The 25080-nt window shown below is 53.4% G+C and overlaps 11 protein-coding genes across 13 annotated transcripts; 7 read left to right on the forward strand and 4 right to left on the reverse strand.

Moving 5' to 3' along the window:
• Positions 1-1013: 1013 nt before the first annotated feature.
• CKM354_001043000 (uncharacterized protein) lies at positions 1014-4207 on the forward strand (the record flags this gene model as incomplete). The annotated part of the gene is made up of 2 exons (XM_044805887.1): positions 1014-1887; positions 1938-4207. The coding sequence occupies 2 exons, from the start codon at positions 1014-1016 to the stop codon at positions 4205-4207; spliced, it is 3144 nt and encodes a 1047-aa protein (XP_044661822.1).
• A 746-nt stretch (positions 4208-4953) lies between these two features.
• Positions 4954-5406, reverse strand: CKM354_001043100 (uncharacterized protein; the record flags this gene model as incomplete). The annotated part of the gene is made up of 2 exons (XM_044805888.1): positions 4954-5189; positions 5250-5406. The coding sequence occupies 2 exons, from the start codon at positions 5404-5406 to the stop codon at positions 4954-4956; spliced, it is 393 nt and encodes a 130-aa protein (XP_044661823.1).
• A 604-nt stretch (positions 5407-6010) lies between these two features.
• CKM354_001043200 (uncharacterized protein) lies at positions 6011-8285 on the forward strand (the record flags this gene model as incomplete). 2 transcript variants are annotated; one of them, XM_044805889.1, is made up of 4 exons in its annotated part: positions 6011-6167; positions 6240-6467; positions 6526-6588; positions 6646-8285. In XM_044805889.1, the coding sequence occupies 4 exons, from the start codon at positions 6011-6013 to the stop codon at positions 8283-8285; spliced, it is 2088 nt and encodes a 695-aa protein (XP_044661824.1). The 2 variants fall into 2 exon arrangements, with proteins under 2 accessions (XP_044661824.1, XP_044661825.1); XM_044805890.1 differs by having other exon boundaries at positions 6658-8285.
• A 1543-nt stretch (positions 8286-9828) lies between these two features.
• On the reverse strand, positions 9829-11265 carry CKM354_001043300 (DNA-directed RNA polymerase I subunit RPA49; the record flags this gene model as incomplete). The annotated part of the gene is made up of 2 exons (XM_044805891.1): positions 9829-10565; positions 10680-11265. The coding sequence occupies 2 exons, from the start codon at positions 11263-11265 to the stop codon at positions 9829-9831; spliced, it is 1323 nt and encodes a 440-aa protein (XP_044661826.1).
• A 399-nt stretch (positions 11266-11664) lies between these two features.
• CKM354_001043400 (uncharacterized protein) lies at positions 11665-12549 on the forward strand (the record flags this gene model as incomplete). Its single annotated transcript, XM_044805892.1, has 2 exons — positions 11665-11919; positions 11977-12549. The coding sequence occupies 2 exons, from the start codon at positions 11665-11667 to the stop codon at positions 12547-12549; spliced, it is 828 nt and encodes a 275-aa protein (XP_044661827.1).
• Positions 12550-12967: 418 nt separating this feature from the next.
• CKM354_001043500 (uncharacterized protein) lies at positions 12968-13321 on the forward strand (the record flags this gene model as incomplete). Its single annotated transcript, XM_044805893.1, has 1 exon — positions 12968-13321. The coding sequence occupies one exon, from the start codon at positions 12968-12970 to the stop codon at positions 13319-13321; it is 354 nt and encodes a 117-aa protein (XP_044661828.1).
• Positions 13322-13728: 407 nt separating this feature from the next.
• On the reverse strand, positions 13729-16749 carry CKM354_001043600 (uncharacterized protein; the record flags this gene model as incomplete). Its single annotated transcript, XM_044805894.1, has 1 exon — positions 13729-16749. One exon carries the CDS (start codon positions 16747-16749, stop codon positions 13729-13731), a length of 3021 nt encoding a protein of 1006 aa, XP_044661829.1.
• Positions 16750-17364: 615 nt separating this feature from the next.
• CKM354_001043700 (uracil phosphoribosyltransferase) lies at positions 17365-18226 on the forward strand (the record flags this gene model as incomplete). The annotated part of the gene is made up of 3 exons (XM_044805895.1): positions 17365-17531; positions 17588-18121; positions 18175-18226. The coding sequence occupies 3 exons, from the start codon at positions 17365-17367 to the stop codon at positions 18224-18226; spliced, it is 753 nt and encodes a 250-aa protein (XP_044661830.1).
• Positions 18227-20455: 2229 nt separating this feature from the next.
• On the forward strand, positions 20456-21222 carry CKM354_001043800 (uncharacterized protein; the record flags this gene model as incomplete). The annotated part of the gene is made up of 2 exons (XM_044805896.1): positions 20456-20814; positions 20877-21222. 2 exons carry the CDS (start codon positions 20456-20458, stop codon positions 21220-21222), a joined length of 705 nt encoding a protein of 234 aa, XP_044661831.1.
• A 140-nt stretch (positions 21223-21362) lies between these two features.
• Positions 21363-22707, reverse strand: CKM354_001043900 (uncharacterized protein; the record flags this gene model as incomplete). 2 transcript variants are annotated; one of them, XM_044805898.1, is made up of 3 exons in its annotated part: positions 21363-22007; positions 22108-22502; positions 22554-22707. In XM_044805898.1, the coding sequence occupies 3 exons, from the start codon at positions 22705-22707 to the stop codon at positions 21363-21365; spliced, it is 1194 nt and encodes a 397-aa protein (XP_044661833.1). The 2 variants fall into 2 exon arrangements, with proteins under 2 accessions (XP_044661833.1, XP_044661832.1); XM_044805897.1 differs by having other exon boundaries at positions 22551-22707.
• A 627-nt stretch (positions 22708-23334) lies between these two features.
• CKM354_001044000 (uncharacterized protein) lies at positions 23335-24426 on the forward strand (the record flags this gene model as incomplete). Its single annotated transcript, XM_044805899.1, has 2 exons — positions 23335-23457; positions 23515-24426. The coding sequence occupies 2 exons, from the start codon at positions 23335-23337 to the stop codon at positions 24424-24426; spliced, it is 1035 nt and encodes a 344-aa protein (XP_044661834.1).
• Between the last annotated feature and the right edge of the window lie 654 nt (positions 24427-25080).

Below are 25080 nucleotides of genomic sequence, written 5' to 3' on the forward strand. Positions count from 1 at the left end.
GACCGCAGATCATCCTTGGGTTCTCCAGAGTTGTGCTGTGTGTGGAAACGCGTGAACGCGTGCGAGGCGGCAGCTAGCTGCTTCCAGTTAGCAGACAGGCACTACCTTCCACCGTAATTTCCATCTGCATAGGGCCAGCACTTCATTTCCTCGCCGACTCGCCGTGATTGACCAACAGTCGCGCTGCGCTGCTTCACACGCCCAGGCCAGATGACGCGACATTGGGCGGAGGGCGCGCGCGGTGGTCGAAATTACCGCCGTCGCTTTCCAGCCGTCCGTCGATGCGCTGCTCCACCGGATGCGCAACCCGCGTCGATGCATCGGCGAGCCAGCGGTGCGAGACACGCCTGCGATGCGTCTGGACATCCAGATACCGGCGGATGGGCAGCGCGAGAAGTGGTTGGCCTGCAGCCGTGCCTGCTCGCGGAAGCGCAACCCTGCTCTCCCCAAGCCACGGCGAGCAGCCCGTGGTGCTGAGCATGGATATACCTGATTTCCTATTCGGGTATGGAGTCTATTGAGGAGATCCGTTGTCTATATGGACATGACGCAGGATTGGCCGCCATTGGAAGCCAGACTTCCGCGATGGAACACCTCTGCCGTCCGACCCTCACGGCCTCTTTCGCCCCGTGAAGAAGAAGGTCCGCCGCGCGCCTCTTGAGCACTTTCAAACTACGCCTTCTCGCGTCCTGTGATCTGAACCACACAACTGGGCGATCCTGGCGAGGAGCTCGTAGGCATTCGACCAGGTTGTCAGATCCAGGCGTGCTTCTCTTCTCACAGCTCCTCTTTGCTTGTCGCATACTCTTTTCCATATTCTACATCACACAATTTCAACGGCGGTTTCAGACGTTTCTCCCTACCGGACGGCCTGTACCGACCACTGGCGACCGAACCACCTTTCGGCACGATCGTTTTGCTGTTGATATCTAGCTCCGAGGGTCACAGCGAGTGATGCAGGAAGCGTAGATAACTGAACCACTGCCACCTGCTTGCGAGATCCCACGCCCATCATGCGGCTCCCTTTCGCAACGGTCACTCTCTTGTTCGCATTGTCATGCGCCGAAGAGCTTGGCGCAAGACCTCAACTGCGGGCTCGACAGGACACTCCAGCTACCGCGACAGACATTCAGGCCAGCACGACCGTGGAAGACAGCTCACGAACGCCGGAACCGACGCAATCTAAAGAGACAGGCAAGAATGAAGATGACGCCGCCACGACGACGTCTGAAGACGCAGAAGTCGGCGATGCGACATCTGTGATCACTGCTAGACCAATTGAGACGTCCTTGACTACGAGCAACTCGAACCTCACTTACGCAAATGGAACCGACATCGATCCGAATGACCTTCCAATACAACCAGAACTTACTCCTGCCTTGGGCGTGGCCGGAGCCATCCTCATGTCAGCTGGTCTGGGCCTTGGGTTCGTGGGTATCAAACACAGACCCACGCAGACGTTCCTCAGCACATCACTGCTCATTGCGCTAGGCATCGAAGTCCTGATCGTATACCTCATGAGCCCTCCTATCTCCAAAGCCATCCAGGGTGCTTATCTCATTGCTGGCGTGGTCGGTGGCTCAGCCCTGGGAGCTTTGGCGCTTATATTCAAGGAAGTCTCCGAGGGCTTTGGATGTCTTCTTGGAGGCTTCTCCCTGGCCATGTGGCTTCTAGTTTTGTCACCCGGAGGCCTCATCAAGAACAAGCCTGGCAAGATTATATTGATTGGACTTTTCTGCGCCGGTTCATTCTCGTTATACATCAGTCGCTTCACGAGAGTATACGGTATCATAGCATGCACTTCATTCGCTGGTGCTTATGCTTTCATCCTTGGGATCGATTGCTTCAGCAGGGCTGGGCTCAAAGAGTTCTGGGTGTATATCTGGGGTAAGCGTCGCATTGCCCACCTGTGCTCTCAATGTACTGACCTCGTACAGATATCAACCCGGACGTTTTCCCCCCGTTCGTTGATTCATACCCTATCACCCGTGACATGCGGGCTGAAATTGGAGCTGTTATCGTAATAACCTGCTTCGGTGTGCTATCTCAGATCAAGATTTGGAAGATCGTGAAGGAGCAAAAAGCCAAGCGCGAGGCCGATCGCTTAGCAGAACAAGAAGCCCGAGATGTTGAAGAGGCTGAAGTGGGCCGCGACATTGAAGCACAGGTCGCTCGAGAACGTGGGGATTGGGAGGGCCAGTACGAGGGCAAGAAGACCGCCGAAGCTCGCGTTGATTCGGTCGCTGAAAGCGAGAAGGATCTCGACATTGATGGCAACGAGGTTCCACCTCGATCGGTCGAGAAGCGGCTTTCCACGGGACAAATGCCATCGTTAATGACGCGCAAGTCTGCTGCCAGCCTGGACAGGTTGTCAGCCAGCAACAAAAGGTCGTCAACGGCGCCCAGTCTGCCGCCTCTGGAGTTCGACTCGGAGCACCCTGTACCTGCCACATCGTCGATGCACTCACCACTTGCTTCCTCCGCTGGCACACCGGGTCTAGGAATCAGCCATGCCGGCAGTCGTGCAAGCAGTAACCTGGATGTGCCAAGCAGTGAACGACGGACTCGCGAAGTTCGTCCTTTGTCGATGGCCTCTTTATCTGCACACCATGCCATGCAAGAAACGGAAACTCCATTCGAAGTCCAAGAAGACGATGTTGCTTCTTCGATCGCAGCCACGGCCGCAGAGGCCCCGGATATGGACGCCCTGTCTGTTCGACTGTCCCGACCAGGATCACTATACATGACCTGGTCGAACACAACGACACCAATGCAACAACAAGAGCCCTTCGTGGAGGATGAGGATGACGAAGCGTTGTGTCTGCACCGCAAGAGTACGCGTGGCTCACGACGAGGTTCTAGCCCGAGGATACCTACTACTCCCCATAGTGCACGCACCGGGGAAGGGTCATACTTTGCCGGTGCCACGATTCCCAAGGCAGAGTCCCAAGAAGACCTGAAAGATCGACTCCCAAAGAAGCTGTCTAGGGCCGCTTCTACGTACAGAACAAACGAATGGGCTAAGGAAGTCAGTCGAGCTGAGCCGGTTCCCCTTGAGGAGGTCGAAGAGCACACAAGTGATGCTGTGCAAGTGGAGATGGCAGATGCAGCGACTGCTGCAAGAGCGGAAGAGAACAACGCAGCACCATCGCCACCTCCTCCGCCTCCAGCACCACCTGCACCGAAGCCTGAGCCCGTCGCAAAGGTCACACCGAAGGCCGATGTCATCGATGCAGCAAGTAAGCGTTTAAGTGTCGTGGCTTCAGCCAACCCTCGTGTGCCGCAGCGTGAGGACGATGACTGGGATCTCCCACTGGCGAAGAGACTCAGTGGCATGAGCAGTACTACTGCACTAAACAACCTGTCTCCTCCAGCGAGGGCTCCCTCGCGGAACGCCTCGATGCTCAATCTCGCCGGTCAACGTCCGTTGTCGCCTGCTATACCCACTCGAGCCGACACCAGTAATGGACCGCAGTCTGCGAAGCGCTGGTCGCTTGGGCCGAGACACAGATCCAGCACTACAAATCTTCTTGATGCCAGGCAAGACCGTCTGGACGCACGCTTGACCACTACTTCCTTCATGACGGCAAACCCGCAAGCGCCTCCGGGCACCGCATCAACCTCTTCAGATCACACTTCAAAGGGCGGGTCGCAACCCAACACAAGCTCAAACACTTCGATCTCCGACACTGTCAGGGCCGCGGGCAATGAGATTGACGAAGAAGATATGACTCTGGCCGAGCGCAAGGCTCACGTGAAGCGCCAGTCTTCTCTGGCACAATATAATGCGTCTGCGGCAGACCTCACGCAACACCGTCGCTTGTCAGTAATGGCTGAAGTTCCAGCGAACCCATGGCGCTCATCGCTGGCTTTGCCGACAACAAACCGGAGAATGTCCAATCCCATCTATGACTCCCATCAGCCACAAGGATACAGCAATCACGACGCCAGCAAACAAGCGATGAACTGGAGCCAGTGGCGCAACTCAGCTGTTCAAGTCGATCAGCAACGCGCGCCTGTGGTTACCACCGAGAATCAAATGGATATGCTGCGCGCGGCAAGAATGCAGGCCGAAGTGGAGAAGAAGATGAGAGACGACCACAAGCGCCAGATGCAGGCGCAAATGGACCAACACATGCGCATGGGTGGCATGAACGATGCCCACCAAGCCGCCCTCTTGCGAATGCAAAGCCGAGTGAAAGAGTAGTCGGGACGATTTGTGATGATATGTGGCAAACGTGGCCATGGAGAAGAAGAGATGGAGCCTCAAAGGCATATGTTGAGACTGGCAATATGGCGGTCATCTACGCTCACTGACGACACACAATGTTTACAGTAATACACAGAAATATCCCTTTCGAGATGAAGAGGAGGCTATTTTGCATGCCGAAACAAGGTTATGCCAGAAATATGATACCCAAGTACTAAAAGCGGGTCTACTATGAGAACCACGAGGTCCAGCATCAAATTGTTGTTTTGATTCAATATAATGTGTTCAATCAAGTAGTTGGAAGGTCGACCACAGACCATACGCAGACGCCATCGTTGTACATTTTACTTTTCACTGAGCATATGTCAAGTAGTCCACTTTTAGAGTTTCTCCTCGCCATTTAGAACGGTTTCTCGCCTTGCGGAAGGGGCAATGCCGCAAATCTCAGCTGTACCTGTTAAAGAATTTCGGCGTCCGTTCCCCAAGCACATTGTCCTCGTGACGCCCAAAAGACCCTCTCCACCAGCCGATCCTGTGAGCACGCAGCCAAGATTTCGTGTCCGATGCACGAGCCGAAGTGCTCATCTCTCGGCCATGTGCTCCCATGACCCGCATGACAGACGGCTCTCCGTCCTGCCCATATTGCATACAGCAATCGCACGAAGAACATCTCCTGCAGTCCGGCCGTGAAATGTCGCGCGACGGCGGTAATTTCATATCCTCATCCTCTCACGTACTTTTGTTCACCGCTTGTGTACCTTCTTCTTCAATTTGTGCGCTGGGAATTCTTTTTGATTTCGCGGTCGCGATCGTGAGCCTCGGAGTTTGGAGACGGCGCGGGCTTTGCGTGCTTCTTGCATGCGTGCAATTTCGCGCTTGCTGCGCTTGGGTTTTCCGTCCTCGTCGACGTCCATTGTTGTGTCTTTCGTGCTCGTTTCGGGTTCTTTTTCTGTTGAGGTGGAGTCTTCTTGGTCGGCTTCTAGGGCAAGAGTGTCAGTATAGTGGCTTGAGAGATAAAGGGTCGGGCAAGAGAACTCACTGTTGTCCTCCATCACCAGCTCTTTGGGCGCCTGGGCGAGGGCCAGTAATTTTGCATTTTGTCGTTCGATGCGAGCGGTTTCTACAGGCCCGAAGACTTTCTTCTTCAGTGCCTGGTTGTTCTTTTTGATTGCGCTGGATCTCGAGCTTTTCCCCATCTTGTAAGTTGCGGGCGTGGTTCGTTCAATGGAATCGCAGTCCTGCACCAAGAACCGAGTCCCAAGTCCCAAATTCACGATGCGAAAAGCGCGCTAAGATAAGAGCACAGGGCGCGCCGGGGCGTAAGCGCGATGGCGGGTCACATGACGCATTCTCGAACATCAGAAGTCTCGCTCGTTTGTCCAGCAGCGTGTAGGACAACGGGTGAGCTGGGCGTCGGCGAGGCGATTGCTGGCGCATGTGAAGTTGTACAGCTGATCCAACGCCCTCACATGATAGCACAATCGTGGCCCGAGCCTGATTGAGCGCGCCTGCTGCATTATTGTCCAACGGCGGCTCGCTGCTCCAGCAATGTGCATCGGCAGCCTCGCAGCTTCTTCTTTTCTCTTAGGCCTGTGATAGTTGCCTGCCTCGCCACTGACAACATTCTCCTCGAAAGACCGCAATCTTTGTTCCGAGGCCTCGATCATATTCCGCACGCCGCGAGACGGCCGGCCTTTTCACGACTCGACACCGTTGAACCGACAAAGCGAGAGCGCGCACTTCCTGCCGGATTCGAGTCCGGTGCGGCGGCGGCAACGACGATAGAGACAGTGAGGGGAAATGGCAGCTTCTGGAGGCCATCTGCTTCACCAGCAGAAGAGCTCGGTCGAAACACGCATTAAAACTCTGGTCAACAACGATCTGAAGGAGATATGTCGAGCATACAACTATCAAGTGTCGGGACAGAAATCAGCCTTACAGAAGCGCTGCACGGAAAGTGAGGATTGGCAAATCTACGAATGTGGACGTTCATACGTCCGACGGGCACGACACGCTGACGGTGCTGCAGTTCTTGATACGATAGTGAGGGATGGTGATGTAGCTGCCTTCAGAGATCTGAACTACCGGGTCAACAACCACGGAAAGGCTCCGCCACCTCAACTTCAACAACACTACACGCAAGCCAGCACAACCACCAACGGATACGGATCTTTCCAGAGCGCGTCGTCCACGATGCCGCAAGGTCGAGCGATGCCGCCGACCAATGGTACTCACCGAGCGAGCGCGTCGCGCATGTGTGAGTCTCAATGCCACTTCCAATATGCGACCGTTCCATGCGCTGACACGCGCTGCAGGGTTCAAAACAAGCCCGTTTTATGAGGACCACGAAAATGTGTATCCTTTACAGGACTTGCCAGGTAAAACATATTTCTTTGTCCTTTGCTATTGAGCGCACTTACGATGGGGACTTACAGAACTTCGCGCAGAAATGCCACAGAATCGACACACTGTTCGAGGCACAATATCCCTGTCAGCCGATCAATCAGCCCGTATGAAGAGTGACCCGAGCTTGAAGCTCCTTCTCTACTGTGGCAAAGGAGCAAATCTGTACTCAGAAGTGCACGTCGAGTTTCCGCGGGAGCTGGAAGTCAAGATCAACAGCGACGACGTCAAGGCGAACTTCAAAGGCTTGAAGAACAAGCCAGGCACAACGAAACCGGCAGACATCACTGATAAGATCCGAAAGAACCCGGGATACCAAAATCAGCTGTCCATCACCTACGCACTAACGAAGGAGCGCTTTCACATCGGCGTCTACCTGGTGAGGTATGTGTCCTCAGCGACGCTGACACAGCGGATCAAGGAAGGTCGACATGGTGGCGGCATCATCTCGAAAGAGCAGGCAATCCGAGAAATTACGAAAGCGAATGATGATGAAGACATCGTGCTATCTTCAGAAGTGATGTCACTCAAAGATCCGGTGTCAACGATGCGGATATCTATGCCGGTCCGATCGACTGTCTGCAGTCATCGGCAGTGCTTCGACGGCAGCATGTTTCTACAGATGCAGGAGCAAGCTCCCCAATGGCTCTGCCCGACTTGCAACAAGAGCATTTCATACATGTCCTTGTGTATCGACAAGTACTTTGAGGAAATTCTGCAGAGGACGCCTTCAAGTATTGAGAAAGTCACCGTGGAACCAGACGGGCAGTGGCATATCATCAAGGAAGAGGAGGCACAGCCCGCTGGTCACTCAAGTCGAGGCAATCGTGCAACATACGACGACGACTTTGACGATGACGAAGATTTCCAGATCGTGGAGAATCCTGCGTCAAAGATGAGGCCTACGAATGGCGTCCCTCTGGGGAACTCAAGTACCACCTCACTTCTGTCACCAGCAGCTGGCGCAGGTTACGCCATGACGCCGCCTCTTTCATCACGTGGACCCTCGGTTGCACCATCAACCTCATCAACGCAGATCGGCTCCAAACGCGCGGCCAGCTCGGTGATCGATTTGACCTTGTCCGACGACGACGAACCTCCACGACCCGCGAAGCGGCAGTCCACGAACACGAGTACGCAACCAGGCCTTACCTCCCTCACCTCCCAGCCCTATCCCACTCCGACGTCCCTTCCCGATCCCCGTTACACCTCGTACACCTCTGGCCAAAGCAATTCCACTGACGCGTTTAGGGCGTCAGTCAATGCGACAAGACCAGGCAGCAGCCACGGCTGGAGCGGTGCGTCCTCGGACCAATTCGGCAGCACTCAATACATGAGTCGCGATCATGCCAGCGGATCAGGCTCTCCTTTCCGCGCTGGCAGCAGTCAGAGCCCTTCGTTCCCGACCAACAACTGGGGGAACTATTCCAGACCAGCATCTACTAGTATGGGCTCGAGTAACGGGCAAGGATTTGCCTCGTTTGCAATACGACCGCCCTCTGGACTGATAAATGGCTCCGGGAGTACAGGAAACAGCCCTAACGCATCAACGACACAGCAGAACAACCCCATCCGGTTACCATCGATGAACCCCAACCCTCCCAATGGGTACAGCAACACATCTTGGCGAAGTGGATCGCATAGCAGTTATTCGCAAAGTCCGAATGGGTAGTATACAGGGCTGGACGGATTGCCGCATCACAGCGGCAACTGTAGGACTGGGAGTTGTAGATGCTGGTGCAATCTTGGTGCTAAGCGGGTCAGCCGACCTGACGACGGCGAGCGCTTTGATATGAATTAGAAGAAGGGCCAAAAGCCTCTCTTTTTGGCAGTACAGCACGTCTGCTATATGATGCTGACGGATGATGAAAATTCGTGAGGAAGCTCTGATGATACTTTGTGCCTCACGCTTAGTAGGTAACGGTATTGCATTTCGAGCCACGCTCTTTCTCGTCTTCTTCCCTCATAATAACGATTGCGATGGGACAATGTTCGACTGACACATTGATACCATCCATCTGATACAGCCGCGAAAAGAGACTCGAGATCAGGGTACTACCATCGCTTATCACAACGCCCGCCCTTGACACATCATGATTTTCTGTCTACCCCTTACTGACTATGAAGAGAACGCGCGCAAGGGAATTGTGGGCAGATCTATCGCGCCGGCTTCTTCTCACTCTTTCTGCTACGCACCATATTCACCACTCTGTCAAGCCATCGCTCGATACTCGCAAAGTTCCTTCGCCTTCTACTGCGCCTGCTGTCAGCTGGGACGTTTGCGAGGGCGGATGCGGCTGCTACGGAGGCTTCGTCATGGGTTTGTCTCCTTTGTGCCTCCTCTGTCTGAGTGCTGACATCGGTAAGATTGTTGGCTTGCGTTGTTGCCACTCGGCGGGGACCTGGGATGGGAGTTATCTCGTCATCATTCGCCTGTTCTTGGTTGATTGCCAAATTCGCTGCTGTCAAAGGGCATGGTGCTGACTCCGACCTAATTCTAGCCGCAGGGCCTCCTGTCTCAGCTGCTGTACTTGCTGCTGAAGCTGGAATATTTTCTTCTCGAGCCAGTGTTGCAGAATCTCTGAGGTTCTCCTGTGCTGGTTTTCGCACGATTGTCTTGTCTGATTCCTCGCTAGAATCTGAGCTGCATTCTGGACAATTGTGGAAACCGTGTCTCTGGCAACCGTTAACGGTGCGGTCATTTTCGAAAAATTGCCATGGGATTGGTGCTGGGGGTCTTCGATTTCGACAATTGCATAGGTGGTCTGAGGGGTGGTGACATTCCATGGACCATGATCTGCGGACTGGCATGTTGCTTTGAGCTCTGCTGTGGGAGACAGGCAGGTTCAGATTTTCTATGGACTGGTCGATGTTAGGCGAGTGTTATTTCTGGGTACTTCATGTTTGCTGCACGATCGATGTAGATTGTGAACGCTACGCGAGATCGATGGGTCGGCCACTGGTGCTGCACCGAGTGAGCTCCATGGCCACTGTGCAAATGCTCCTGCTGTGGCGAATGGTGAGAATGACGACTCTCGACAGTGGAACGCTCGACTATGGCCATCGGAACATATACATGTCACGATCGTGTAAGGGGTTCGGAATGCAGGAAGTGCGCGTACTTGGTTGTCGCCTATCTGCTGATTTCGTCCAGTCCTACGCCTGCCTCCCATCTCCTATCACAAGTCTTTTCAAGCTTGCAGGTACACGTTCATCTACCGCCGCTTGCCTTGCCTGACCTTCGGAAACTCTAGCGGGACCACGAGTCTAGCGATCCTAGTCGCAGCTGCTTGCGCTTTGGTCATGCCCATCCTCACTCGCTCTGCCTCGCTAGGCTTCTTCACCTTCGCTCCCAGCTCATTAAAGTAGGACGTCAACTCCTTCATATCGGTCTTCAGATCGTCCTTCAAGTGCCAGATATCGCAGACCCAGTTGTCCACAAACATAGCGAGCGCGCAGATGTGAGTGGCGAGCCTGTCCTGCTGCCATTTACCGAGCTCCTGTCCCGAATCATTGGCAAACCGCCTGCGAACGCTGTCCACGAGCTCAGACGGCCACCTGCTCGGCGGTAGCTTCTTCTGCAGTATTTCCTTTTTGGGCACCTTCTTCCCAGCTCTTCCGGCTGCAGACAATGAATCTCGGAATTCGAGCAAAAGTGTGAGGTATTTCAGCGCCTTGAATCGTAGCGAATCGCCTTCTTGCTTTGCCAGGAAGCCGAACCGTGATACTGGGAACTGGTGTTTGAAGCCAATCTTAGTGTCATCGTCTGCCGCTGCTTTCCAGTCTGCCGTCTTGACCAGTCGAGCATCATTCGGAGGTATGAGGGTGTCGAATGAGTAGACCTTTTCGGCATTTTCTGCTGCGAGGTTCGGCCATGGTATTGGCTTCGCTCGCAGAGCAGCCTCGTCCTGCTCTTGCGCGGTGAGTTTCGAGGCGGGACCAGCAGTCGTTTCTGTCACCATCTATCAGCAAACGCCCGTCTTTAGGAGACTCATGCTATGAGATGTCGACATTGCACATGACAGGAAACCCGTTGTCGGCGCATGTGGACGCCGGATGAACTTACCTCCCACAGTTTCCAAGATGGCGTTTTGTACATCATTCGATTTGCTTGTGTCGCCCGTCAGTGCGTTCGTGCTCTTGCTGGCAATAGCCTTCTTCGCCTTTTTCGTGCCAAACTCCTGTCCAAGTGCCTCTCTCTGCTGGCCCATTGTCTTGTTCTTGCGCTCCTCCACCTCCCTCGCTTCCGCTCTTAGTGTGCTCCGGAGATGAAGGTGATGAGCTGGAGCCAGCTGCAAAGTCTGCTTCGCGGGATCGTAGATGGCGACATAATGGCTGAGTTGATCGTCTATAGGACTCGGCCCTGCAGTGTAGTCTAAACGTGGATGCTGCGAGGACTGAAGTAGCAGATCGTGTGTCGATGGCTTGATGGAGTTTTTCTCCACCTTCTTCGAGCTTTTCCGAGGCTTCGAGTAGGGCTTGAAGGGTACTTTAGGTGCATTCACGCCAGAAGTGCTTAGCAGAACTGGGTGTAGGCCGCTGTCTTCTTCCGCATGTATGACCTTGATGTTGCCATCCCGTGCCGCCTTCTTGTTCGGCGTTTCCACCCCATTGCTCTGGCGCTTTCTCTTCTTTTCTGATTTCTCTCCCATAGCTGCTGGCGGTAGTGGATCGAAGTCGAGGTTGTGGACTGGTTCAAGATGTTCCGTCCACAATTTTTGCCAAAGCAAAGCGCGATCTGCAACAAGGTTCGCGCTAAACAGGGGTCCTCTCCCACGCTTCGCGCACGTCGTCACTGTCGCGTCCCAAATCATGGCAGCCGCGCGACCAGAACGTCGTCTCCCCGAACGAGCATCATGGCACAACATCCTGCTTTTCTCTCCGTCTACCGGTGCTCACTTGACACCAGATAAACGCTCTGCGTCTTCTTTTGATCAAAGCGTGCCACTGCGGCGTCTTCCACCACGGCTTCGTCAGGCTCCGATCGAGAGCATAGCGGACCGCGAAAGCTAGAGATCCGATCACGGCCAAATAGATCCGATACCACCACGATGACCGACCAACTCAAGGGAGCTCACGCCGATGTTCAGGAAAAGGCTTCGAATGCCACAGAGGGCACGCCCGTCAATAGCATTCAGAAGAAAGCAGAAGCAGGAACGGACAAGGTTCTGAGCACGGTAGATGGGCTGGCGAGCAAGATATTTGCAAAGGGCAAGAGTGTGATAGATGGCATATTCCCACCCGAAAAGCGTGCGGCTTTCATCGCTAGGCTTCAGGACTTCATGCTCCGCAATCCCAAGTTGTCGGTTAGTCATTTCACATTGCCCAAGTGTGTAATACCTTTTGGCTGACTGAGAACTTAGGCTTTTCTTGGCATGAACCTCGCCCTGACTGGCATACCCTTGGGCCTCTTCGTCCTTTTCAGCTTGTCGGTGTTCATCTTCGCACTGGTAGTGGCTCTCATCGTTGGCTTGCTTGCAGCAGTCCTTTTCACTGTGTTCATGGTTGGCATCGCATTGTTCTTCGTGCTGCCTACAGTGATGTTCACCACAGGAGCCGCATGTTTCCTATTCCTGTGGGGTCTCGGGGGCTACTACATTCTCAAATGGGCCAATGGAGATAGCAAAGGCGAATCGAAACAGGCACCTGCTGGAGAAGCCATCGGAGACAAGCTTGACAGACTAACCGGCGGACGCTTAAGTGGTTTCATGGACAGTGCTCGATCGCAAAATGCAAAGAAGGATATCTCCGGCTACAACGATCAGCACACCAAGCCTGCCGCCCCTTCGAAAGCTCAGAAGGGCCAGGATGTACAAAAGCAGATCACGGAAGCAACTACCACCGCCACAGAGGCGAACGACACAGTATCCAACGCAGCGACGCCAGTGGCTTATGCTAAAGGCGGGCTGAAAGGCTCTACTGGTCTAGGGATCTAGTGTGTCTAAGTCTGGCTAAAGGAGACAGTCCTAGTACGTTGATCATAGCTCTTGAGCGACTGCAATTCAGCTAAATGTGAAGTTATTGAAGTATGTATCGGTAACGACGTACAGCGTCTACGAAACTGCAAGTGACCGAATGTCCACGCCTTGTGGCCCTTCCCGTCCAAGCACCTGCGCCTAGAATAATAGAGGAGACACGTTGCCGTGATCTTCAAAGATCAGCGTGCCGATTCACAGCGCAACACAGCAGGCGCTAATCACTATTCACAGCAGTTGCGAACACAGCTCAAGTGACTTAGAAACAGAGGAAACCCTTCATATTCGCCCCTTGCAACCACTCTCGACATCCTTTGTATCAAAACACTGCACCCGCACATCTCGCAAGTGTCGACGCGCATCAGAATCAACGCCCAACATGCCTCCCACCGACCGACCCGCCCCATCACCGAAACTCGCCATGTCGCCTCTAAAACTCTACAGCAACCACATCGGCAGATCCGGCCACGACCAAATCTACAAGACTGCAATTCAAGAAGCCGTCATTCGAACCTGCGAAGCTCCGATCTCTACTGGAAAAGAAACTACGGCTCTCCTCGATCTTCAAGTAGAACTGGCGGCAGCCGAGTTGGCTGGTGTGGAAATTGGAAGACTGGCGCCGGGTACTAGATCGAGTACTGTCGGACAGGAAGTATTCGAGGATACATTGCGTTTGGCTCAGGCGGCGAACCGAAGAGGGAGTTTGTGGTTTGTCTCGAAGGATGTGAAATAGGTAGCGAGTCTATGGCGCGAGGTCCGGGAGTGTGAGATCGAAGAGATCGTCGCGTTAATGACTTAGCCTCCGAGCTCACTTATCAGATTCAGAAAGTAGGTCTGCTTCAAGCTGCATCAGCAGTCAAGCAATTGCGTTTCCCCAATTGTTGGCTTAGCGCAATCCGCCACTCTGGAGAACCGGAATTCATAAAACACATCACGTACACTATGGGCAAATCCTGTTGAACTCTGTGGGCTGTAATCAATGACAAAGCGCTATTCTATTGGGGGGTATCTTGAGTTCATGCAATCTCTTTAAGAAGAAAATTTGTACAATCGCAATACAAGAGAAAAACGCAAGGGCCACAGTCTATCGCGGGCCTCTTGCGGAGCCAGATGGCGGGATAGAATGTGCAAGGCTCAGTACTATTGCGCCGCGGCTTTGAGACGGTCCAGCACGCCCTTCAACTTTTCAGTGAAAGCACTCCAGACATCGCCACTTTCTTCGCCGCCAAAAGTCAATTTGTCGACTCTACGGTGATGCTCAATGAACTCGTCAACAGCTTCGATGAGGTTATCGAGGTTCTTGCGTGGCAGATTGTCGGCGATGATGGACTTGGCGTCACGGTTGCGGCAGAGTATGGCAAGAACGACAGCCAGGTATCCGTATGCTACGTTCGCTGCGGTCTCTTCTTCCGTCTCTGCCTCGGACAGCCTTTTGTGCCCAATGGTAAATGCATGCACCAATTCGATGAGGAGTGGCTGAGTGTCTGATGCTGCGGCACTTTGTCGAGCAGCTTCGGCGTGCTCGGTCATGTTGACCATGACGCCCATTTCGAGGACGAGCAGATCCAGATCGATAGCTTGCACTTGCGATTCGAGGTTCCGAAAGCCATTGCCGATGGCACTGAACAGGCAGCGGACAAGTGGGAATTTTGCCAATTGCTTACAGCCCCTGATATTATCATGTGTGAGGCTGAGACACAACCGCAGAGCCAGGAATCGCAGGTGTTTGAGGCTTTCGCTGCCCAAGACTGGCATGACAAGCAGCTCGCCAAGACGCTGCAAGACTTCCGTGGGCCATGCAACAGGCGCACCCAATGACGCAAGGCGCTCCAGAGCGGATACCGAAAGACTGACACCCAGTGGAGCTTCGTCACGGCGGACTGCCGTCAACTCATGCTGCGAGAACAGAATCGCCGATAGTTCATGACGCCCTGCGAGTTCCGAGCGGTCACCAGAGCGTCGCAACTTGCCGACCAAGCTATCCAACGCCTTCAGTGCAACAATGCGAGGCGTGATCAGGACAGGCTTCAGCTCGTCCCAGAAGGTATCGTGTAGGCTAAGCTTGTCAACAAAATCAACAAAAAGCGTCTGTGCTGATTTCGACATGTTGTACTTTCGATCCTTCACGAGTTTCTTCGCATCGGAATCGTTCTCCAGCAGTTTCGTCAGCCATACCACGGCGTTATTCTCCTTGCACGACTGCGCAACATGGTCCGGAGAATCATCTCGAAGCAGCGCAGCAGAAGCAACAGCAAGCACGAAGTTGGCAATGTCATCTGATGGGCCATTGAACTCCGCCAATAGCTTCTGCTCGAAGCCTTGTCTAAAGAACTTCTCCACAAATGCCTTGCTGCCCATGAGCTTTTTGGTAAGCTCAATCAGTGCGCTTCGTCGACGACCCCGCGCAGAGTTGTCATGAACTGCGATGTCATCCAACAAGCCAGAAGTCTCGTCCATAAATCGCTGGTTGCCGCCAGCCGCTCGTAGTTCATGTACAGTGCGAAGCCTTCCACCATCGTCATCGTCATCGCTATCTGGGAAGTCGAACGTAGACTGCTGTGAAGCCGAATTGGATTTCTGGCTTTTTCTTGAAACTACTGGCGTCGATCGTTCGGGTAAACTCAACATCAATCCGTCCTCGAAGCTATCCTCCGGAAGGTATGATCGCATGCGGGAGTAGGTGATCTTAGGTCCACTGTCGAACGCCACAGTCGTCTGGCTTTGACTTTGTGACTGGCTGTTTGCGATGTCGTCGTCTCCGTGTCCGTCGCTGCTCGTATCCATATCATCATCATCCGACTCATCCTCGTCACTACTGGAATCTTCCATCTCTGAATCTGGTGCGGATGCTCTCAGTTGGTCAACAAGTCTCGTGCGTTGACGAGGGGGACCAATGTCAGAACTAGATTTTGCCAACAATCGAGGAGCAGCCGGCCTTGAAGGAGCCGTACGTCGCGTGCTCTGCAGTGTGAGTTGTTGCATGGGAAGCACGCTTGGAGAACTTGAGGGGGCCTCATCAGACAGCAGATCCTTCCACATCTGATCTTGCTTTGGGGTCTTTGTGGGTTTCTTGGCCAATGGATCTGATCCAGCGAGTTTTTGAGGCGTTGACGGCCGACTCAGCGAATCGGTAGGCGACCGACTACTATCTGCAGTGGTGTCCGTATCGTTCAGAAGCATTTCAGTCAGCCGCGCAGGCGCGGAAGTCATCGCACGCGGTGATGCACGTGCCAGCGATGTGAGTTTTCCGCGTCGATTCGATTGTTGAATCTGCTTCCGTGAACCTGTTTTCCCCTTGGACAGAACAACATCGTCTGCGCTTGACTGAGGGAACGCATAGATGTCCCCATCGTCCTTCATAGGGTTGAGCTTGACACGCGCCGGCACCTCGCACTTTAGGATATCTTGCATGTCTTGATCTTCTGGTTCCGGGGCGTCTTGGGACTTGATGCGTTTTGGCGGCTTCGGATTCGAATCGGTGCTGCTTTGATCCGTGCGCTTCTGATTCGCGCGTCTCGCCTTCAACCTCTCAATTGCACTTCCGCCACCAGGACTGACAAGTTTCTGCGGTGACGGCAGCGCGGAACTCTGGGGCGTATCGTTCTGAAGCTCGACCTCATCTTCTTGTGGTGGACTGTGAGAGGCAGCCTGAGGACGAGTCTGTGCAAGCTTCGCCTTTTGGCCGAGAACGGTATTCTTCGACATGTCCGCACTGACGGTCTGCTTTTCCCATGGGGCTAATGGGGCTTCCCGCTCTTCCACAACATTCACGATACGAGGCCTTGCTGTTCTCTTGGGCGGAGCATGACGCGTGAAGCTGTTGCCCACCTCCTCGTCCGAAGATGGCACATCCCAATCATCCTGCTTGTTCTTGCGCGTTTTTGCTAGCGCTGGCAAACGACCTCTATCACGCTCCTGCTTCTCAACACGGTAGGTCTCCTTCACTGTAGCTCGCGGGCGTTCGGTCGGAGGAGACTTGACTGGCGACTGGATGCGTTGAATGACGACCTTTGGGTGAGATACAACATTCGCGACGGAAGCCAGTTCGTCTGCATCGTCGTCGAAACCACTGACGTTCCACGCGTTCGCATTTCGAGATGCCTTGCCGTAAGTGGTTTGTTTGCGCCGGCGCGCGTGGGTTATCGTCGAGGCTGTTGCCATGATCTTGATATGTCCAAAGATCTAGTCAGGTAGATGAGGCTTGTCGTGATGAAGTTGGCTATGTTGTTGGTACCATGGTCCAGACGATTTCCACTTCTTGGTCCAGATGATTTCCGGCTTGGAAGTTGGCATGCGACAAGTGGTGCAGCGCCCTTTGTGCGGACTGCATGTGCAGTCTCACTTCGGCATCGTGGTCGCGTGGGTGCTCACATTCAAGTATCGCGCATGTGAGTTTGGCGGAGGAGTGTGACAATCGAAGTGAAGGGAACAGGAACGTCAGTGGCAGCGCGGTCGGCGGACTGGAGGCACATGCATGTCATGTCACAACAACAACTCGGATCAACTTTCGGATCAACCTGGACCCTGCCGAGCCTCACTTCACCCGAGCGGCATGGGGCAGGCGCGGGAGGAGATGGCCGTGAAGTTTGATAGGGCAGCACGCGACAGCTCTAGACTTCTTCTTCGCCGCGACTTTGATATTCCTTCAGTATGTAGCCTCGCCTGCGAGAGGGAGTCGTTCCAGCTCCGTCCTGATACTCAACACTCAGCTTACTTGCCCGTTCGACACAGACGCCTACCTTCGACCGCACTGAAGAACTCGATCGAATCTTGACAATGGCTTCCTCCGGTACTGGGTCTCCAATAATCAGAGGCCCAAGCCAACAGCTTGGCCCAACGTACAGAGCTGCAGAGCAGAAGCCAACGGCGACGGTGTCGACGGTGCCGAAGATCAACAGTCTGCATATTTTGCCTCAGACGCCGCAACTTATTGCACTTCTCACGTATGGCCGAGACCCCCACGTTTGATGGAACGGATATTGTGCTGAAAGTGAGTCAGGATGCTCCGAGACGTCAACACAGGGCGTGCAGACTTCATCTTCCACTCGAACAGGATTAGTCGACTATTGGTCGAAGAAGCTCTCAATCATTTGCCAGTCCTGCCCCACGCTGTCACGACTCCAGTGCAAGACCGCACGTATGATGGCGTCAAATTCGAGGGAAAGATCTGTGGTGTTTCGATCATGCGTGCAGGTGAAGCCATGGAGCAAGCGCTTCGCGAATGCTGTAGATCAGTCCGCATTGGAAAGATCCTCATTCAGCGTGACGAGGAGACTTCTAAGCCCCGCTTGTTCTATGACAAGCTGCCAGAGGACATCAAGGATCGATGGGTTCTCCTTCTTGATCCAATGCTGGCCACCGGAGGTAGTGCGCTGATGGCTGTCGATGTCTTGCTGAGCAAAGGAGTACCTGAGGAGAGAATCCTCTTCCTCAACCTCATCGCCAGCCCGGAAGGTGCCAAGAATTTTGCGGACAAGTACCCGAAGCTCAGGGTTGTCACTGCCTTTGTTGATCAAGGATTGAATGAGAAGAAGTATGGCAATAGACCCGTTTCCATTGAGCTCCTTGCTAATCATCGCAATTTAGCTACATCGTGCCAGGTCTCGGCGACTTCGGTGACAGGTTCTACACTCTATAGCGTGCTGATACTCTTGAGCCCAGTCAATGAGATTTCCAATTCAAACGAAGCATGGCCCAAACGCCGCTCTCACGTGGTCTCTGTGGACATCCCTTCTTGATTGCCGTCCCCTCATCTCCGCATCTGGTACACACATGATGGTGATCTTTTCATCGAATGAAAGTCGATTGATCTCTCTCGTAGTCGATGGCTGCGAAGCTCATCGTTCTGAAACTCGGTCCGGCGCTGATACGAGGGACAACTCTTCTCCATCTGATTGTTCAGCTCCGCTGGCTGCAGGAAGAAGGACCATGCACGAATGCATTAATACTGCCGGTGCCGTATGCCGACAAGCATATAGCCAAGCCTGCATAGCCTGCAGCCGTTTGATCCGTCTGCATCGCTATTTGTCATTGTTGGGACTCTAGTCCCTCTTTCACCATTGGCTGTGTTTCTCTTCCAGAGGAGTGCGTTAATACAGGAGCAATCAAAGTATGGTCAATGGAGCGGTGTATCTCTGATCCCTGATCGCGACGAGTCCATGCCTGAACACGGATCACTAAGGGATGCTCAACCCATTTTCTGAATGTACGGGCGCCGTTGTGGCATCGAGCATAGTTTTCTCTGAATCACGGCTTTGCTTCCACTACGGAGATGCGTCGCATGGTCTTGGAGATAACATACTGGCCCTTGTCCAACCAGGGAGCTGGCGAAGTAACTGCTTGTCAAACGTCAAATCTCTGAGGCTTGGGTCGCAATCATGTCCGTTTCTTTTACAATATGGCCATCGGAAAGACGATCTAGTCGGATCAGCTTCAATGCATATGAGACCTTAGCTTCGAAGTGCGTGATGACTACCGAGTGAGAACGACCAGACAAACAAGTCTCCAAGTATCGATCGCGAAGGTCAACTCCAATTAGAACCGCGACGCTGGAGTTTGGAGACGTATGGCTGTATGGGCTCACATAGATGGTCCTTACTTGCACTGCAACACCAACTAATGTCAAAGCGCCCTGCTTGCTACACTATCAGGACGAGCTGGATCGCGTGGGATCAGCTGCTGCCACGCTACCTTCTTGCCTGATGCGGATAAGTGAGCTCTCTGTTATGGACTTACAGTAGGGTTCTTAGATTCATTGAGCAGACTCTCTCAGTGCACAGTCCGGAAGATATCTCTCAGTGATCAAGTCCTAAATCACGCCCCGACATGATCTTACTGATGGAGTGATGCCGTAGCCTAGCTTGTCAATCGCAAAGTACCGCTCATCGGACGGAAGCTCTTTCTTCCATAGACCTGTACATTCGTGGTGGCTGTGATCTCGGGATTCTCCCCGATGTCGACAATTGGATACGAGATGTGAGGCTTGGAACCGGGCAAATATCGTACTTAGGACTGGCGCAGTTGCGCCCATGTTGCCTCCTGGGCGCCCAGTCCTCTAAGTTCATGCGATGGACCAGAGACCACTGTTGGGAAAGAGCGACGGAGCCAACTTGACACCATCTCACATTGATGGACATTGTGCGTCTCCGGCCGTACGAAGTGGAAGATTCGATGAAACAAGTACAGTAAGACTTGAAGTGGTGGTCGGCATTTTTTGTGAGCTGTCGTACGCCGCCAAGACTCGTCGCTGACTCGCTGTGTCAAACTCACTCCAGAATCTGGCCAGACCTCCGATCCTAGCACAACGGCCTGAAACCAGCACCACTCGCGCTCACTCACGCAGTCTCAAGATCAGTCAACACCGCTTACAGCTCACGGCTCACCCAGAAGCGACGAATGCTCCAAGCCTTGGGTACCGCATTGGATTGCCGCGGCAAAGCTGAAACGGGCAGTGCGAACGTACACAGCAGCGGCTTCCCAGGATACAGGCCAAACATCGACGCCTGCCCAGTGGCTAAGAAGTAACCTTATATATAGCCTCACAGTAGCGGGGTCGAGCTCTCGCCAGCATTGGCCAATCTCATAACTTCCCCGGGCAGTTCGATATCCGGACAACGATGGCGTGGCGGCAGGGGCTTGGTAGCGTCTTGGGCCAGTAAGATGAGCTTCGTCCACATCCGTGGCGCCATGACGATTAGAGTGGAATGTGGAAGGCAGTGAAAAGAGGAGGAGCTGACGGCCGAGACCTTTCTGGGGCGGCGGCTCTGAAGACAGGTATAAGTAGCCCATTGGAACTTGCTCAAACTCGCGCAGCTTAGTCAAATCCTCTTACCCACCTCACCTATCATAAACCCGATTTTTACTCGAAATGTTGTCCAAGATTACCCTGGCATCTGCATTGGCCCTTGCTGGCTCTGCTGCTGCGCAGACTGTACACGAAGTTCGTGTTGTTGAAGGATCATTGGCATTCGAGCCTACCTCGATTTCAGACGTGGCCGAGGGCGACAGCATTCGAGTGTCTTTTGACCCAAACATTCCACACAATGCTATCTCCGGATCGTGGGACAGCCCTTGCCAGTACAACAGCGAGGCAAATGTCGACTCTGGCGTTCACACTGCCAGTGACGGCGTTTTTGTTTTCCAAGTGAACTCTACCGATCCTGCAGTTTACTACTGCTCAGTGGGCTCTCATTGCCAGGCTGGCATGGCGTTTGCCATCAACCCAAGGTTAGTTTCAATATCAATGGCGGCAGACATAACTATAGACCAGACATTAACATCTACTTCAGCGGTGACAACACTATCGAGAACTACGTAGCAGGTGCCGAAGGCACCCGTTCTGGCCAGCCCTCTGGAGATGGTCCTACCGGCGGAGTTGTTCAGGCTGCCGATGCACCAGTAGGCGGTAGTGAGAGCGGCGATGACAACAGCTCAAGCGCAGAGCCAACCATGTCCGAGACCAGCAGCGCTTCGATGCCTGCCAGCACCGAACCCTCCGCGACCGAGAGCATGGCCTCAACAACAGAATTGATGTCCCCGGCCACACAGACGCCTGGCAGCGACGCCTCTGGCCTCAACTCAGGTTTCGCCATGGCTGGCGCCCTCGTTGCAGGTGCCGCAGCTTTCGCCTTGTAGGAACCTACTTGAAGCCGAGATGGAAACCATGCAAGTAAAAGCAAGGACATGAATTAATACGACTTTGTATATCGATTCAGTGTACATAATCTGTAAGCAGCAGCTAGACTGCATTACCAAGTACTCCCCTACCCTCCAGTTCAATATCCATTGGGCTTGCAATTCTTGCGAGTGACCGTAGCCTTCGCAGTCTTCGTTACAGTGACGTAAACGGTTTTCTTGAGATAGAGGGTAGTGCACGCGCCCTTCTTGCGGCTCGTGCTCGTTGTTGTCACCGTCTTACCAATTTTCAAAGTCGAAGTCGTTGTCGAAAGCTCGGTAGTCTTGGCCGTCGTTGTCTCCGTCACTTCAATGTACTTGGTAAGGGTGCTTGTCCCGCCTGCAGGAGGAGTTTCAGTGCTGGTCTCGGTGGCGGTAACATATTTAGTCTCGTATCTTGTCAAATTGGGATTGGGTGGAGGAGTGACAGTGGAAGTCGTCGGTTCGGGAGGATATGTGAAATCCGGATTACCGCCGTCCCGGGCAGCAACGACTCCTCTTTTGTTGTACGAGTTCTTGCAGACGGATGTGATGCTAGTGACAGTGCTAGTCGTTTTCTTCGTGGCGGTGCCAGTGTATTTGGTCGAAGTCGAAGTGCCGTAAGGGCGGCCCACGATCACGGTCGTGGCCGTGATCGTCTTGGTGTAGACCGTCTGGGTGCTGGTTTTGATCGATTGTACCTTTTCGGTGCTAGTCAATGTTGTCGTTGCGGTCGGCACTGTTATTGTGGTTGTGGTTGCGGCCACCTTGCAAGTCAAGTCAGTTCAAGTCTTCGCCAGTCGCTTGAGATTGTGCTTCGAGGAGAAAAGTGTGGAAGCATCTTTCACAATGGGCACAGGGACTTACAGGTTCCAAAGTCGTTGTGGTCGTCACTGTAGCGACAGTCTCGGACTTAGTCACAGTCGTGCCTGGCTCCGGGTCCAGAGTGGTGGTCTGCGGAGGCAGGCCAATCATGAAGGTATTTATGGCGAACTCGGGATCCCCAGCATCGAAATCGAATCCCAGGACGTGCTGGCCTGTGGGAAGCGCACTTAAAACAACACTTGGGCAGGATAGAACAGTGTATGTCGATGAGCCAGGAATATCATCGACAGCTGTTGGTGTTAAGAGTGCACAGTTTGTCCGTCCAGATGGTCCACTGATGTAAGGAGTGACGGCGAGAGTTGTCGCCTGCGCTGTTCCATCGACAACAGTACTTATCGCTGTTGGAATCAAACATGGGCTGCCGGAAGGCTGGAAGCCTGCTAGAGATCAGCTCAAGCTTGTAAATGTCGCGAGAGAATACGCACTACCACTATCATAAGTGAAGCTGCCTGTAACTGAAAGGAAAGCTGCATTTGCCGCAGCAATGGCGAATGTTGGAATGACAGGAACTGCTGCTCCCGCCCCGGCAACAAGGACTGCCTTCACCAGGTCCGGCGAATCGAAACTGCATACATTTCCCATTCTGTCGACAAATGCTATGAAGGAGTGACACGACAGCAGAGGAAATGATCGCAGGAGAACTGCCCACAAGGCGCGGCCCTTAGACTGTTCTAGGGCGCTTGATGCATCTTTCCTCGGAACAGTCTGGAAGCCAGAAGCCAGGAGCCAGAATTCTTCGCGTGATGCGAAATTGGTGGCTTTGGGTACACGAGTTCTCAAAGTTCGACCGTTGTCTATGCAGGCGGCACTATGCTTATAGAGGATTGGCAATCAGCCCTGTTCCAGTTCTGGGGACGCCTCCAAGCCACATGTTTCCACGAGTGGAAGAGGAGACGGTGCCGCCGACCGCAAAGAACTCAAGCAGAGCACGCTCATGTCCAACATGAAAGTACTTGTATCAGTGAATTCTCGTCGACGTGGATGGGGACTTCTCAAGAGATCATCTTGTGGCTTGGATCAAGGAGATAACGATGGAAACAGTCGATCCTCCAAGATGAGAAGAGAAGCGCTTGGAGATGCACACGTGGAAGACTAAGTTAGTTAGAGTTCAATTTAAGGTTATCTGCTAAGCCAATTCGAGATGCTGGACGACGCCATGACATCTGCTATCTGAGACAGCTCCCACTTCTTGCCCGCTGCGAACAACGAATGTTTCTCGCCCCACAGCATCCCACATGCTTCAGTATGCTCGCCCGAGCCACCTTCTCCAGAGCCTCCCGTGGCCTCCGTAGCTTCTCATCGAGCTCGACTGCATTCTCGAAGCTCCGAATCGTATGCATTCAATCAACCCGCTTGGGGTTGCCTGCTTCACTGACTCTTTATGCTTAGGGGTACGTGCCCGAACATTTCTCTACACCATTGGCTTTCGCCGCGCACAAATATTACCTCAACGCCGATTTGCTACCGTTTCCCACTGGAACGGGTGCTCTGGCAGCATCGCTTAAAGCCCCAAGAGGAGATAATGGAAGCATTGATGTAGCCATTGGCCTCACAGAAGGCTTTGTGGCAGATCTAGGCAAATCAAAAGCTGCGGGGCAACATGCTGGCTACGGATTCGTAGGGACATACGTGGAATCACCATTGTGCTGGGCGATCTCGACTGGAGCGAAGAGGAGCGAGATAAACAGCGTGGACGATCTGATGGGCAAGAAGGTCGGCGTAAGCAGAATCGGCAGTGGCAGCTATGTCATGTCTTTCGTGCTCGCTGATCAGCGAGGCTGGCTGCAGAACACAAAGGAGCCGTTTGGGGTGGTTCCCATTGGAGACTTTGCTGCCCTACGCAAGTCTGTTAGTCAAGACAAGAGCAGCGATTTCTTCATGTGGGAGCACTTCACTACAAAGCACTACTGGGACAATGGCGAGCTGAAACGCATTGGAGAGATTTATACACCCTGGCCGAGCTGGATGATTGTGGCGCGGACACACGAGAATCTTGAGGCGGAGGTGGAGGATATGATGCAGAGAATCAATGACGGCATGCAATATTACCGCGAGAATAAAGAGGAGGCAGTAAATCATATCACGACAACTATGGAATACTCGAGAGAGGACGCTCAAGAATGGATGAAGACAGTGCGCTTCCCAGAAGACGTCCGGGGAGTCAGTGCCAGCACGGTGGACCAAACAGCAGATATTCTGCGAAAGGCCGGTGTGTTGACAGACGCTGCTGGTGGCAGCGAGCACATGATCATCGTGGGGCGTGCAGAACCGGATATCGTGACAAACCCAGCAGATGTGTAGCCCGAAATCTCTGAGCAAGAGCCGCGGCTTTATCTGGACATCGGGGTCTAATTGGAAGTGCTAGGCCCTATCGCTATGCACCAGACCAAGTAGTCACTGTTACTGGCAGCTCCGCAGGTTGAATGGACTGATGCTGTGGGCAATCGGGATGTCGTAACGAGAGGCGAGTCCATCGACACAAAATCGACTTAGTCAACAATCCGCGTGGCATTCCTCATGAGCAGTAGGATGCTGCCCGGGAGGATGATCATCCGCGCTCATGGCTCCTGGAAATTTGGTTCCGGGAAGTATGCGTTCTCGAAGGTATCGCACGCTGCGAAATGGACGGTTCCCCGGTGAATGTCCATGGGCAAGGCGATGCACCGTATCTGTTCGATCTATTCAGGCGCTGGTTTGCTCGAGTGTGCAGCATCTGTATCAAATGTACATGTATTTTGCTCAGAGCTTCCTCAATTGAGTTTGATAGGCACCGGAGCTTGACATGATGTCGTGTAGGGATAGCCCAAACTTGAAACTGCTGCTGCACTGTTCAGCAAGAAGCTAGTGTAAAATATCTAAAGAATATCGCGAAGACTTTGTTTTATGCATTTTCTGGCAATATGTAGTTGGCGTTGCAGGCAAGGACACAGAAAGTGCAGGTGAAGTGCTGATGAC

The sequence above is a fragment of the Cercospora kikuchii genome, assembly GCF_019650295.1.
Source record: "Cercospora kikuchii DNA, contig_00007, whole genome shotgun sequence".
In the NCBI taxonomy this organism is placed as follows: domain Eukaryota; kingdom Fungi; phylum Ascomycota; class Dothideomycetes; order Mycosphaerellales; family Mycosphaerellaceae; genus Cercospora; species Cercospora kikuchii.